This window comes from Amaranthus tricolor, chromosome 7 (genome assembly GCF_026212465.1).
Source record: "Amaranthus tricolor cultivar Red isolate AtriRed21 chromosome 7, ASM2621246v1, whole genome shotgun sequence".
In the NCBI taxonomy this organism is placed as follows: domain Eukaryota; kingdom Viridiplantae; phylum Streptophyta; class Magnoliopsida; order Caryophyllales; family Amaranthaceae; genus Amaranthus; species Amaranthus tricolor.
In genome coordinates this window covers 4,318,005-4,333,004 of record NC_080053.1, presented here as the reverse complement: position 1 = coordinate 4,333,004, position 15,000 = coordinate 4,318,005, and the positions used below count along the sequence as shown (strand labels likewise).

At 32.6% G+C, this 15,000-nt stretch overlaps 1 protein-coding gene across 1 annotated transcript; it reads right to left on the bottom strand.

The window, feature by feature from the left end:
- Positions 1-6,297: 6,297 nt before the first annotated feature.
- LOC130818857 (putative RING-H2 finger protein ATL69) lies at positions 6,298-7,652 on the bottom strand. The gene has a single exon (XM_057685101.1). The coding sequence runs from the start codon at positions 7,534-7,536 to the stop codon at positions 6,952-6,954; it is 585 nt and encodes a 194-aa protein (XP_057541084.1). The 5' UTR covers positions 7,537-7,652; the 3' UTR covers positions 6,298-6,951.
- Between the last annotated feature and the right edge of the window lie 7,348 nt (positions 7,653-15,000).

Genomic DNA, 15,000 nt, shown 5'->3' with positions numbered 1-15,000 from the left:
TTCCCCTTCAGGGAAAGTAATGAGCAGGGGTGCTACGGGGGTAATGGGCTCGAGTGTTGGCTCGACCGAAGCATTAGGATCTCCATGTTGACTTTCCTGATCCTCGACAATCAGGTTTGCCAAGTCAACATTGGGTGCTCCCGCCTTCTGCAGCACGACGGCCAGTTTGGCGAGAACGTCCTTCGTTATTTCTGCTCGGAGGGTTGCTACTTCATCCAGCAGCGTCGTTCGAGATTGAGTAGCAACACACTCTTTGCCGAATGCCTTCTGTAACCCCATGCGGACGCCTCCCTTTCCTACTACCCGCCCACTGTGGTCTTTCCCTAAGACCATATGCAATGCGTCAACATTGCCTCTTGGGGTGAACTCTCCCGTAGCTTCTTTTTCCTTGCAGCCCATCTGTTCAAATAAAAAGCGACATATATAGCAATTAGTATAAGTAAATCAAAGCCAAAGAATACAAAACAAATCAAGAATATACTTAATAATTTCAAAACTCACCACAGCATCAGCAACCTTCTTCGTTCTCAGATTATCAATGGTAAATTTACCAATTGCATCTCGGGAATGAAGCCCGCAATACCAATCACGCACCCGATCTCCAGCAGAAGTATTCACGGATGCAAAGATAGTCGTAGATGAGGGCGTGGATGAACTTTGATTGGGGTATAAACCCGCATCCACCCACTCTTTTCGGACTTCATCGTACGTTTTTTGGCCCAAGCGATGGTAAAACTTCCTTTTGCTTGCAAAATCAGAAGCTTTACCACGCTTTTCCTAATTAATCAATAGAAATCGAATGTCATGTATTAGTTTAATAACTTAATCAAAAGAAGTAAATTCAAATAAGAAACTATAATATAATATGAAATACTTACAACTTCTATGGGAGTTGTTCTTTTGGCAACAAAGGCCTCCCAATCCTTCTTCAATATGTGACCCCATATTTCGTAGGGCATCTTCGAAGGTGCTTGCTCTCCACCTTCGTTTTCCGTTTTGACCTTTTTGGTCGTACGGGCACGCTCTTCGTAATCCACCCAGTTACTAGTTTGGATTTGAAATCTCTGAATCTTTCAGCAACAGCTGAAAGAAACACATTCTTCTTGTCCTCATCGCTCTCGATGTGGAAAAGATTCTACAAAAAAAAGTTATATTTATTACTGTCAATTAAATTAATTTTAAAATGAAACTAAATGAGTAAAAATAGTAAAGTTTCTTACCACAGTATCATTCCATAGAGAGTTCTTGTGGTTGTGGGAGCATCCATTGGTGAGGCGTCCTCAGTCTCAAAATAATTGTCAATTGGTGGAGCGTCTTCAGCCATACGCTCGTATCTCACAATTTGGTCCTCTTCACTGTCGTAACTACGATGCTCATTATCCGAGGTCTCAATCTCGGGACAATTTCGTCTCTGAATAGATACATTGTATATCAGTACCTGAAAGAGTATGAATAGAAATATATCAGTTCATAGATACTAAACAGCCCTCAATTCAGAATGATTTTGTACAGCTCTACACCACTATGATCACCAGTAGTTGTTCAACAGCAGCCAAGACATATACCTTTTAGTATCCTATAAGATTCACCCTCCAAATCAAAAACCAAAACAGTTGCCTAAAGTTGGTGTAATAATGCACAAACCCAGCAATATACAAAACAAACCTGACTAAAAACCAACGACATCACTAATATTAGTATTAATTATTAATCGACAGTCATTAAAGTGGAAACACCTTCTCGATAGCCACATCAGTCGCCAAGAAACTGGCAGCGTACTGCGACGCCTGCCACTTTGGCTTTGAGACTAACATAACTACTTATATCCTGGTAAATCATTTATTCATTTCTAAATTAATATTAATTAGATTTTTAATCTAAGATTTCATTAATGTCACGAATATTCTAAATTTCATTACTTCCTAATCAATTACTTGAGATAAAAGCATTTTCATTTGCAATCCAGCTAAAACAAATAGTAATCTTTCACAATGATGTAACTGATTGTATGTCCGCCAGTTCCCGTTGATATACCATGGCTGTGATGGAATGTCACTACCATTGTGTTGTTGTTTTGAGCATAAAAAATAGAATACACATTGCTAATGAGAAGGTCCTTTATTGATTGAAGATGAGGTAAGGTTTTGGTGCACTTAGAGTCAAATGAATTTGAAAGGAGTTGTTGGCTTGTTTTCAGGTACAACTTTGAAGTATATTTCATGATAATCAAACATTAACTTTATCTTTTATTTACACACACATTCTAAAACCTAAGGAAATATAACATGAGTTTTGTTTTATTTATACTTATAAAGAAAGAAAATCATCTGAAAATAAAATCTATAATGTGAAAATGTATACTGCAACAGAAGTAGCTGCAAATGCATCACTGGGTAGTGTCGTTTTTTCAGATGCATTCAAGGCAAGTAATATAGAATCAAAATATTAATGTTACCACCCTAACTAATCTAATATTTTTTTTCACCAACTGCATTAGTAGTAGGTTATTTAATTTTCTTGATAGATTTTTTCAATTATAATACAAATCTACATGATTATAAATGTACTATGAAAGAAATGCAAGTATATTATAGCTTTATAATCCTATTATTGGTGGGCAATAACATCCTTAGTATGAAAACAGGCTAGAAGATGAATTTAAAAAGACGAATAATACCTTAATTCGTGAGTTTTGAAGATGAACAAGACAAAATGCCTTTGGTTTCAAACGGTTTTGAAGAATAATGAACAGTAGAAGTCGTGGGAGAAGAAGAATAGTCAAGCAGATGATGAACAAGTAGGGGGTTTATGAAAATTCAAAGTTTGAAGTCTGATGATAAAGTTTGATGATGAACAAGAACATACGATGAACCGCTGTTTGAAGTTTGAAGTTTGAAGTTTGATGAAGAGCAGATGATAAAGTTTGATGATGAACAAGACAGTAGAAGTTTGAAGTATGGAGAAGATGAATCGCTGTGTTCGTGCGTGTGTTCGTTTGTATAATGAAACATAAAGGGTTTTCATATTATGATGAAAATATAAATGTTAAAAAGCTGGGCGCCATTTTAATACATGTTATTTGCTGCGGTCAAAGGGAAAAACCGCAGCAATTGAGTGCGTTATTTGCTGCGGTCAAGGCTTAAAACCGCAGCAATTAACGGTTTTTTTTTTTGCAATTCTTTTTCCTATTTATTGCTGCGTATATACAAAAACCGCAGCAAATGATAAGCAGCAAATACGTTTTTTTTCCACTAGTGCCTGTTGTGTTGTCGTTGCCCGTAACATACCTTATCATTTACATTTATATATTTTTTTCCTGAGTTTAATAAATTATCTATGTTTTATCATTAATCTGAAAGGATAATTATTTTATTTGGATATATAATGCAAGATGCTAGTAACAAGGAAACTAAAACATAAAAGACAACCTTATATTATCATCCTTAATGCTCCCGTAAGTGGGAGAATGAGGTCTTAGAGTATAGAGGTCATGAATTCTCAATTTGTGCATTAGTGGGTCTTCTTGCATAATAATGAGTGTAATCTAGGTTATTTTCTTTTGGAAATTTGCATAAATAAAAATAAAAATTTTAGTTGTTAATTTCACAAATGAAATTGTTCTGACACTTCATCCATTTGTTGGTGACCCCTGAGACTCTAAGACTCTAATCCCTGGATCCGCTACTGTACATACATACATACATACATACATACATTTGTATGCATGTATTATGTTGTATGTATGGCAATGAACCCATAGCTTGATGGATCATCAAATAGCATAACCGTGAAGATATGTTTACAACACGTTAGTTGCTCATAAATCTGGTAACTAACTATAGGTATACAAATATTTTACTACTGTGATTTTTACCCCAACAATGGTAGTACTTATTAGGATAATGAGTGATATTGACAACGAAAAATTATAGAAAATCTGGAAGAGAATTTAATAAAATTGTAGAGAGGAGAAATAAAGATATGTATTGGTTTTTATTGATTTCAATTGAGCCATTACATGTATTTAGAGTATGGCAATGTTTACATTGCAACATGATATTCTATTGTTTTTATTGTTACTGTAAGTAGATTTGTCTAGAGATTTCATTAAATATTTATCTTGTTACAAGTTAGTAGATTTTTAGATTGATGTATTCTAGGATTTGCATATTATTTTAACATTACCCTTAATGTGAAAAATGTTGTACAAAAAATCACGAGACATTGCTGATGCACATGTGAAAAATCTTGGATTTTCTTTTCCAGCGCCCTTGTCACCAATTGTCCCTTTCATCAAAGTACATTTGTCTTCTTACGTCTTTTGCTGATAACTTTATTATATTGCCAAGTGTCTTCCGAGTTCCAACTACTATACATAATGTAGCATTTCTTCTTGTGGACTATGCTCATGTCGTCGGTCATTTTCCAAAATATATTTTTTCTCTGAAATTTTACCAATCATTTTTACTAATGTCCTTGCCATTAGAAACATTCCAAAAATTTCAAAAAAAAATGCCTCATCATTCTTTTCTTCACCAAATTGTGCAGTTTTTTTCATTTTCTTAGACCTACATTTTTTCCAATATGACCGAACCTCTTGCACACTCAACATTGTGGTTTTCTTTTGAAGTAACAATCTCCACTAACTTGGTTAGTATGCTTACAAATTTCACATAACATTTTAGTCTCTGAACTTTAATTTTCCATTTTCTTTTCTTCTTCATTTTCATTATTTTTCTTCATTTCATTATTTTTGTACTTCATAATAAATTTTGCTATAAGGGCCGTCTCTTCACTTTTCTCGTCATTGTGTTTATTTATGTTTTGTCTATGGGATTTTAAATAACCCATAAGTTGTTTAACTGAAATTTTTGATAAATCTTTTGTTTCTTCAATTAATGGCCACAATATCACATATTTTTCGTCAATGTTAACAATAATTTTTTAACAATTTTTTCATTTCATATATTTTTTCATATGACTTCAATTGATTTACGATTTCTAACACCCTTGAAAAATAATCTTTCATTAATTCTCCTTTTTTCATTTTAAAATTTTCAAAATCACTTCTTAGAGATTGAAGTTTAATACTTCTCAACATTTTGGTATCTCCTTGAAACTCTAGTTGTAATACCTCCCGTGCCTCTTTTGCTGTATCGACCCTTAAAATTCTTGGAAAATTCAAATTTACAAGTGCATTTTTTATTAGATATAAGGTCGTGTCATACTGCATTCTTTCCACCTCGATCTTTTGTTTTGCGCATCACTCAAACTGCTTTCATCTTTATACTCTTGGGATCCTTCATCTACATATATATTTCCATAAACCATGTGATCTTTACATTGTTTTTATTATCATCTTCTAAAAATCATAACTTTCTCTCACAAAAATTGATATTGGAAAATTTGCAATGTTATTGAATACTTTTTAAAGAAGGTTTATAAAATTACGAGTGTTTTCTTGTAGTTAGGTACACTTAGAGCTCTCGATACCAAATGTAAGAAATTGAGATGATAATTTAATAGAATTGTAGAGAGGAAAAACGAAGATGTATTGCTTTTTATTGATTTTTTCATTGGGTCATTACATGTATTTTATACTTAGGGGTTGTTTGCCTATTTGGTATGAGAGCATAAAATATAATCGAAAGGAAAATGATGAAGAGGAGTAAGGGTAAGGGTTGTAGTTATATTTTATTTAGTATAAAAATATAATAAAAACACATAATTAATCATAAAAAGAAAATTTGTTACTTGACATAAATGGGTGGTAATAAATTAAGGGTATCTATTACCCTTAAAAAGGGATTAAAAAGTAATGATAATTAAATTCCTTACTTAGTATTAAAAAATTCATACCAAACAATCCTTAATATGGTTACATTGCAAGATGATTATCTGAAGAAGCTGAATTTGCACTACCTTCCCAAACTGACTGCATTTGTAATGTCAGAAGCTAAGACTCGTCAGCAGGCCTTAACAAGGTATCATGTCGATTGATTGAATTGTGTTTTGTTATGAATAATTTTCGTAATTACTTCTATATATATGAATTGTAGCCTTGTAGTTGTAGGTATCATATAAAATTAGAACCTTATAATAACAGTGCATTTGAAAAAAAAAAAAAAAGCAAAATCATGAAACAAAATTTGTTAGTGCAATCTGCAGAGACGATTATTCGGCCACTTTTTAATGTTACCCTGATTTCTGTTCTATATTTACATTCAGTTCAAACCCATTAATGCCTTTTCCTTTTCAGAACTTGAGAGTGACGAAGAACGCATTACAAAGTTCTTACTGTTACAGCTTTTTCTTTCCCCAACTCATCATCACATAACACAAAACATAAATGATAGGACTACGTACGTAATACTGTTAAAATACATCCATGATTCATTTCTTCTATTATATTTGCTACATTTGACTTTCTACGCAATTTAAAGTATCAATTTTATACATTTATATATTAAATTATACCCGTAAAGTTAATATTAAAGAAAGTATGTAATTAGACGTTATGATTCAAACAAAATCCTATTTGAATATATTTTTCTTACACATTAGCCTCAATTTATAAAATAAGCTTGAACTATAAATAATACTCATAATAGAAATGTAGCAAGTATTTCACAATAGAAATGTAGCAAGTATTTCACAATGCAGAAAGCGATACATTGTTATAATAATTCATCTCCCCTACAAAATTGTTATTTTATTTTTTTTATTTTTTTGAAATAATTAACCTTACATTGAGAAGAAAATTTTCTCATTGGAATGGATGAATCCATCTGTCTATCTCATCTTCAATCCACACACAAATAATATTTCCCACTCTTTGCAGTACTACTTAATTTAATTTGTGACTAAACAAACAATTAAAATAAACCAAAAAAATGAATAAAAAAAATAATATCTTTGAGATAAAAAAAATTAAATGAATGAAGACCATTATCATCTAGGATAAAATGCAAGAGGCACAAGCTCAGACAAAGGAGTGGCAGCAGGAGTAGGCCCCACAGACGGCGCCGGCGAATTTCGGCAAAGCGGACAAGTAGGGTTCATTTTAAGCCACTGATCAATACAATTAACATGAAAACAATGATTACAATCAGGCATGCATCTAATTATCTCTTTAGGCTTATACTCAGACAAACAAATAGAGCATGGCCCATTATTAGGCTTTGGAAGCCTCTTACTTTCCCCTAATACTATTTCCGGGTAGGGTACTGCTTTCTTGGACTGCAAATCTCGGCCCGCCTTCAGAAGAACTGGGCCAGGAAGCCCAGTTAAAATTGGGCTGGGCTGAACAGGAGGTTCAATATTATTGATGGTGTTGTTGGGATCATCATGATGATGATTACCTCGGTGACGGCCACCGGAAGCTTTGATACGGACACATGCGTACGAAGCGAGCATAAAGGTGGAGATGAGGACGAGAATACTGACGGCAATGGCGATGCCATAGCCGAGGCCGACGCTTGAGGTGGTTGTTGTAACGGGAGATTGGTGTGGGATTGAAGGTATTGGTGTTGACATTAACTATTTTTGATATTTCATGGGGAAGAAATAAAATTATGAGACAAAGAAATTAATGTAGGATGTTGTACGTTGTGTGGGAGTGAGTGTAGAAAAGTAGGAATGGTAAAGACTAAAGCAATGAATTTGAAGGACATTTCTTACATTTTTCTTTTCTTTATTTTGGTAATTTTTTTATATATGGTGTTTTGAAATTCATAAATTTTTAAATTAGACGGTCTTATGCATGGTAATACCATTTCTATTAAATTAACTCGTTTATATTAACGTATTAAAATAATTATTTATATTATTAAATTATCATTTATAAAAATAGACTAATTATATGAGTCAATTTCATGTTAAAAAAATAGCCAAGCTGTTGAGGAGTTATTGAAAGATGAAAAATAGTGTGAAATAGAGGGTGTGTGATAGTATTAAATAGAGTGAAGATGGAGTAGGTGATGGGTTCCATAAGGCCCGCCGGGCTCCACGGATGAATTTAATATGAGAGAGAGTTGAGTCATGAGTGTTTTCAATATTTGCAACTTGAATAAACTACTCTTACCTAACTTAAGAGAAAGAGAAAAAACGTATTAGTGCTTTTAATGTGAGAATTTCTTATTTAATTCTAAATTCTAAATTCTAAATTCTAAATTCTAAATTCTAAATTTTAAATTTTAAATTTTAAATTGGTGTATGTAATATGTTGATGCTTTAAGATCATGGAGATTGGAGATGAGGAGAATTTTATTGAGGGATGTGGATCATGAAAACTTTCGAAGACATTTAAAAATTAATGTGGCAAAAGAGACATGTAAGCATACTTTAAGGGAAATCTAAGGTGGACTATAAGAATAATACTTTCTTTAATTCATAACAAATGTCTAATTTAAAATTTACTTAAATATTTAGACAAGAAATGACCATAATAACAACGGCTAGTTTTGTATGAGACAGTCTTATTATGATACGGATTCATATAATATCCTATTTCTTCAATTGATTACTTTAACTTCATAAGTAATCGTTTTAAGATTATAAGTAATCATTCTAAGACTATAAAAAGTAATTATATTAAAATTATAAGTGATCATTTGAACGGTATAAGTGAACATTTTCAGACAAAAAATTTATATTGGGCCAGCCCAATAAAGATGGTCTCACCGTGAGACCGTCTCATTTTAAGAATTAGTGTAATAAGAAAGTTTCCACATCATGTACAGATTAGGATGACTACCGCATAAAGGTATCCACATGTACAAATTAAGAAGGGGGCCACAATAAAAAATGAAGCTACATATGTCAAAAATTATTACTTAAAAAAAATGAAATAATTGAGATGAACTTGCATAAAAAGAAAATGAAATATTTACTCTAAATTGAAGGGAGTGTGAAATAAAGAATATTCTATGAAAGGATTTCTAATAAAAGAAGTTCATTTACTTTTAAAAGTATGTAGTTGCTAAGGTCTTGAATCAAGTCCAAATAAATAAAACAACTGGAGTCTAAAGATATGTGTATTAGATTTTAATATCAATGTTTTCACTTTTTACAAAAGAAATGGAAGAAAGATGGTATATTCATAAGAAACACAAGTTAAGTTTATAATAGAGTTAAGGTAAGAAGATCTATATTGTTAAAGATGGTATATTTGCAGAGGTTTTTTCTGATGATTTGTATATAGATCTTTTTCGATTTGAGGGACTCTTAGGCCACACTCTCTTTTATAAGTATGAGTTGTCGCCTTCGTTTCTTCCTTCTTTAGATCATGATCATAGTCCTATGAGGGAAATACACTGAGTATAATATTGATGATGATGATGAGTTTGAGAATAAATATCTAAAGAAAGATGTTGATGGTTATCAATCATGACTTATGAGTTTTTTGAAGATTGAGTTTAAATGCCTACATGAACACACGTCACTACCTAAGGGGTTGTTGCAAGAAACTTCAATCGACGCTCAAATTAAATAGTGGAATTTAGGAAAATTTGGAAAGAGGAATTAAAGACTAAAATATGGAGAAAGAAAGTAAATTATACCTCTTGTGTTGTATGTTATACTTTTTTATATTCATATTCGATAAGTAGAGACTAGAAAATAAATTGTACCGTTTGTGAACACACATCACTGCCTAAGTGGTTATTGCTTGCTTTTTTTGTCAAAATAGTTGCTTGAAAAAGTGTTTTACAAAGATTTTTTTGTTATTTTATCTTATGAATGTATGAATGTTTAGCATCCAAATTTTTTTCTTAAGGCAATTTTCGCTTTCATCAAGTTACTTGTCAAAACATGTATCTCTTGTTTGATTCATTTCAAAAGTTTAGATTCGTTGTTCATAGATTGTGTTAGATTATCTATGATCTATATTTTTAAGATAAAAGTGAAATAAGAGCTATGTGTTTAAGGGCATAAGCATAGTATTCTTGTTGTTGATCTTGATACAACTATCATTACATTGTTGTAATGAAAAGGTTTGTATCGATATTTGTTGAAGAAATTTAAATCTCGATTGCATATGTGGTTAATCTAAAACAACTCTGGTTTAAATATTCAAGTGGATCCCAATATAAATTTTCAAAGGATGTGCACAAAATATATTTTAATATCAAAGATTAGTGTAATTGATGCATTTCTTTTCACTAAATTTTATTTAGAGTTTCTTTTCTCATTATGTTAGTGGAAGTGCCAAATCATCTATGAGTGATGATGGTGACTCATTGAGTCATAATAATGCATGTTATGTTTATAAAAACATTAAGGGTGCAATAAAAAGGCAATAAATTCTATAATTAGTTGCTACTTCATTGGTGAATTAATGTGCGACTTAACAGGGCATTTTTTCTTTAATTTATTGCTACATTATTGTGGAGTTAAGTGTGTAACTTAATGGGGCATTAATTTTGGTTAAATGCAGTAATTTATTGTAGAGTTATTGTGTGATTCTAGAATGTTGTATATCCTATATAAAAAGGGCCTATGCATTCATAGAATCAACACACAACACGTAGATAGGACTAATTCATTGTAAGGGGCTAGGGTAAGCACTAAGAGAGTTTTCTTTCTGTGTATTAAACTGTGAGATGCATGGCTTAAGAGCTTGTTCTCAAGTATGGGAGTTTATTCATAAATATATTACTGAATTTGTTAATGAAAGTAAACGTTTGTTGAGGGGGTATCCAAGATAGCTACTAAACTTGTGTGTTGTTGTCTCTTTTGTTCATATTCTGTTTTTCATCTTCTTTTACATTATTTCTTGCTATTGTTGGCCCAAGCTCCCTCTTTTTCAATTGGTATCCGAGTTTGATGTGTATTCTAGGGGTGTGGAGTGAGGTAAAGCTTAGAGATTAGTAGCAGAGAGATAGTAGGTGTTGAGATGTGTCATTGGGGTTTGTTAAAACCTTTGATGAGAGAAAAATATTGAGTGTACAAGAGATGAGTAGTTTGTTGATAGAGTTCTCGAGAGAGAAGGAGAACATATTTACAAGGGTGGTAGGACAAAGGCTAGTGATAGAGTCTTTGTTATTGAGAGTTGGAAAACTTGAAGATTCTACTAAGGGTAGTGTAAATGGTGAGGAAATATCATTTATGAAGGTTAGTATGATTGTTGATGAAATTTCATCTATTAGGGTTGGTAAAATCATTGGAAAAAATCCATCAAAGAGGAATATTAGAGAGAAAACAGGGATGGAAAGGGCAAAAATTGGGTATCAGGACAATGTGTGCTACCATTGCCACAAGAGATGTCATATTCAATATACTTATAATAAGTTAAAGAGAGACCTTCAAAACTTGAAGCTTTTAAAGGATATGAAGAAGCCAATTACGGAGGTTAGTGATGGTGAGAAACTCAAAGGGAAGAAGAGGTTAATTTCATTTGAGACAAATGAAGGCAACGTTGGAAGAAGAGGTTGTAAAGAATGATAAGATCCCAAACCTTGGTGATGAGGGCGTTGTGATAAAGGCTAATTGTGATGTTGATGAGAGTCATGTGATATTGGCCAAGTGTGATGATGATGGTGATTGGGTGTTTGATTACGTACACTCATATCATATTTGTAAAGATAAAAAGCTTGTTTACATTAGCAACTACGTAGTTAGACTAGTGGTAAGGAAAAAAAATCTCCACCCTCTAGTTCCTACGATCAAACATTGCTATCGACAAATACAAAAAGCTTGTTTACAAGGGTAATGGCTTGTGAGCATGAAACGGTGACTTTGCTTAGTGGTGAGGAAGTTGTGATTGAGGCCATTGGAGAAGTGCATTTGAAGATGCACAATGGCTTAGTAAGGAAGCTTAGGGAATTGAGATACATACCTAAGATGATGAGGAATCTAATCTCATTGGGGAGGTTAGAGAAGACTGGGTACACCATGAAGAATCAAAGTGATGGAGTCTTGAAGGTGGCAAAAGGGTGCTTAATGCACTGAAAGGAGTGATGGGCGAAAATGGCCATGTGTTGGAAAGGAATGGAGACTTGTATCATGTGAAGAGTGATGCAAGACTCAAGTCACTAAGAAGAGTGATATTTATTGATGGTGACTACCATGATGGGTGCTGCACAAAGAAGTTTGTTGATGGGTTTGGTCTTGAGAAAAATCAAGGACAATGGGAAATAGGAGGTTATAAGAAGCATGTAGTTCACAAAAGGTATAACTTAAAATTCCTTCTAAGCTGCCAATGCAGAGCAATAAAAAACTTGAAACTTTGAATGTTGAGCCAATTCAAACTGAAATACAAGATGAAATTAACATAATTGCACTTGATGAAATTAACCAAAGTCCAGTTGTTGACACTAATCCAATGCCACTTGACTGTATCATTCCCGTTGATTACACTTTCGCAGATTATGAAACTACAAGAACCAACACCTTTAAGACCTCTATATATTTCTAAGATGAATATGAAGAAATTATCTCTTACAACCTTTAAGTGAAAAAGGGTTGGCAAGCATTGTTGAACAAGCTAATACATCCAAGACTAGTTTAGAGCATTAAGAGCAGACTAGAAAAAGAGTAAGAAAAACTTCGCAACATGCCACTTATGATCACATTTCTGATGATGATGTTGTTGATGAAAATGATTCAGAAGACTCTTCATTCAAAGTTGGGGATGGTGATGACATATCATCTAATAATGAAGTGAGTTTGGATGAAGAGATAGAAAATGATGAAGATGATATTGACATGTCAGATGATTATTGACCTTGGATGGAATAGTGGAGATGACATGTCAGATGATTACTATGCTTGGATTTACAATAATAGAGAGATGTTCGTGGATCAAGGTTGAGAAAATATTCGACTGAAGCCATGGCAACTATTCATTGATAAGCATCATTTCAGGGATGTTTTAGAGACTATTGAATAGAAATGAGATTTGAGTTTGTTTAGCTTTAAGTAATATTAGGTGTAAGTAAGTTTAGTTTAAGTAAGTTTAAATTATGTAGTATGTTTAAGAATGCTAGAAGTGGTGATATTTTGTACTTGGTGTAAATGATAGCATTAAGTCTATTGCACCTTGTTTTTGTAAATACAGTAATTGGTTTGTAAAAACTTGCTAAAATCACTTTCTTTTGAAAATGTAGAAGTGGTGATATTATCAAAATCTCTATAACAAATCCATTGCAAAAGTATTTTTTTTTTCATTGTTTAATAGATAGGAGTACATAAAGGAAGATCAACTTCTCTTTTTTCATACAATACAAAATGCCCCCATCTCTAGTACTTTCTTAACAACTACCATATTAGCATTCACTTAACAACTAAAAAACAAAATAACCTTACTTTTATAGAAATAACAAACAAAACAAAAGGAAAATAACTAGTACTAAACAAACTTCATTAAAAGTTTCTCTAACTCTTCAATCTTACTAAGTAGTATTTGGACACCTCTTAGCAATTGAGTATGATCTTTAAAAATGTTGAACTCTCCACCAACCCTAATCAACTTTTTATCTCCAGTCCATTTAAAAAGATTGAAAAACTTACATTTGTAGTATACAAGACCAAGATTTGCTCTGAATCTGACATTCTTGTCTCTGCCATCTTTGTGGTGTGTTATTGTATTTCCATGCTCTAATCCAAACCACTTCATTGTTGCTTTCAAGCGAATTCAAATAAGTTTGAAAATAATTCATTTGAATCACGATGATTTGAAGAAGGAATCCTAATTTAATAGTAAAAGTAGCATTGAAAAAGCTAGGGTTTGAATTTTGGGAAAAAATGAGATTTGGGGGAAAGATGAGAAAGTTAGAGTTTAAGTTTTGAGGGAAAATATAAGCTTCTGATGCAATGAAATTTGGTAAAAGGTGAAATAGTTGTACAACAAGCTTATTAAACTAATGTTACCAAATGTTTCCAAACGTTTTTTTGATAAAAAGGTAACGGAGGATGAAGTTGGGTAAACCTCGAGATTATCGCGTAGATTATTAAAAAACTTTGGTTACCACGTGCAAAACCCACTACTTTAGGGTTACCATATGGAATTTCCTAATAATCAATTAAACTTATAATTAAACCGATTTGACAATTTGTCTCAATATGAGATGGTAGTTCCCAAGACCTACTGCTAGAATTATACCTTAAGAGGAAAATTTGAAATCATTAAGTCAAAAAATCAAAAAAAATGAACCAAATAATCTAACTTTTATAATTATTCCAAAAGTAAGCATGAAAATCCCAAACCAGAGGTTTGGAGCTGTTCGCAGTTACTAACTGCGAACAGCCAAATAGGACAAAATAGTTGTTCGCAGTTAGTAACTGCGAATAGCTATTTTGTCCTATTTGGTTGTTCGCAGTTAGTAACTGCGAACAGCTATGCTGCACAAATACGCGAATTAGCTTCCTTTTTTCCTATTTTTCCCCATTTCTCAAAACCCTACCTTCACACTCGACATTCTCTCTCTAAAATCATAGATTCAATCCATCAATTCTTGTATTCCTTTTTCAATTTTGCACTTCAAAATTAGTGTGGGATACTCTAGCTTGGTCAAAGGTAAACTTGTTTGTGTTTTTTTGGTGTATATGTAGTTTTTTAGGGTTATAATTAAATTTTCCTATGTTTTCAAATGTAGGTTACTAGTTGTTAAATCAAGACTCTTCTTAATTATCCATAAGTATTGAAGGTAATTTTTAATTGTTTTTAGGGTTATTATCAATGGTACCCTTGTACTATTGAAAAATTACAATGGTACCCCACTGCATTTCAGTGGTACCCCCAAGTATATGCTAATTACAACCGTGACACTATTAATCAATTTTCCGTTAAGTTGCCGTTAAAACCTAACCATGGTTAGTTTCTTCTTCTTCTTCCTCCCTTTTCCTGCTCTCCTTCCATGACAGCTTAGTATGGAATCTAATTAAGAGACGGATACTCCATTCTTCAAACCTTTTAGATGAGCTTCCAGTAAACCTTAGTATGAAAATTGTCTCTAAATTATAATACAATTTTCTTGTTTACGAGGGAAATTAAAAAATTGA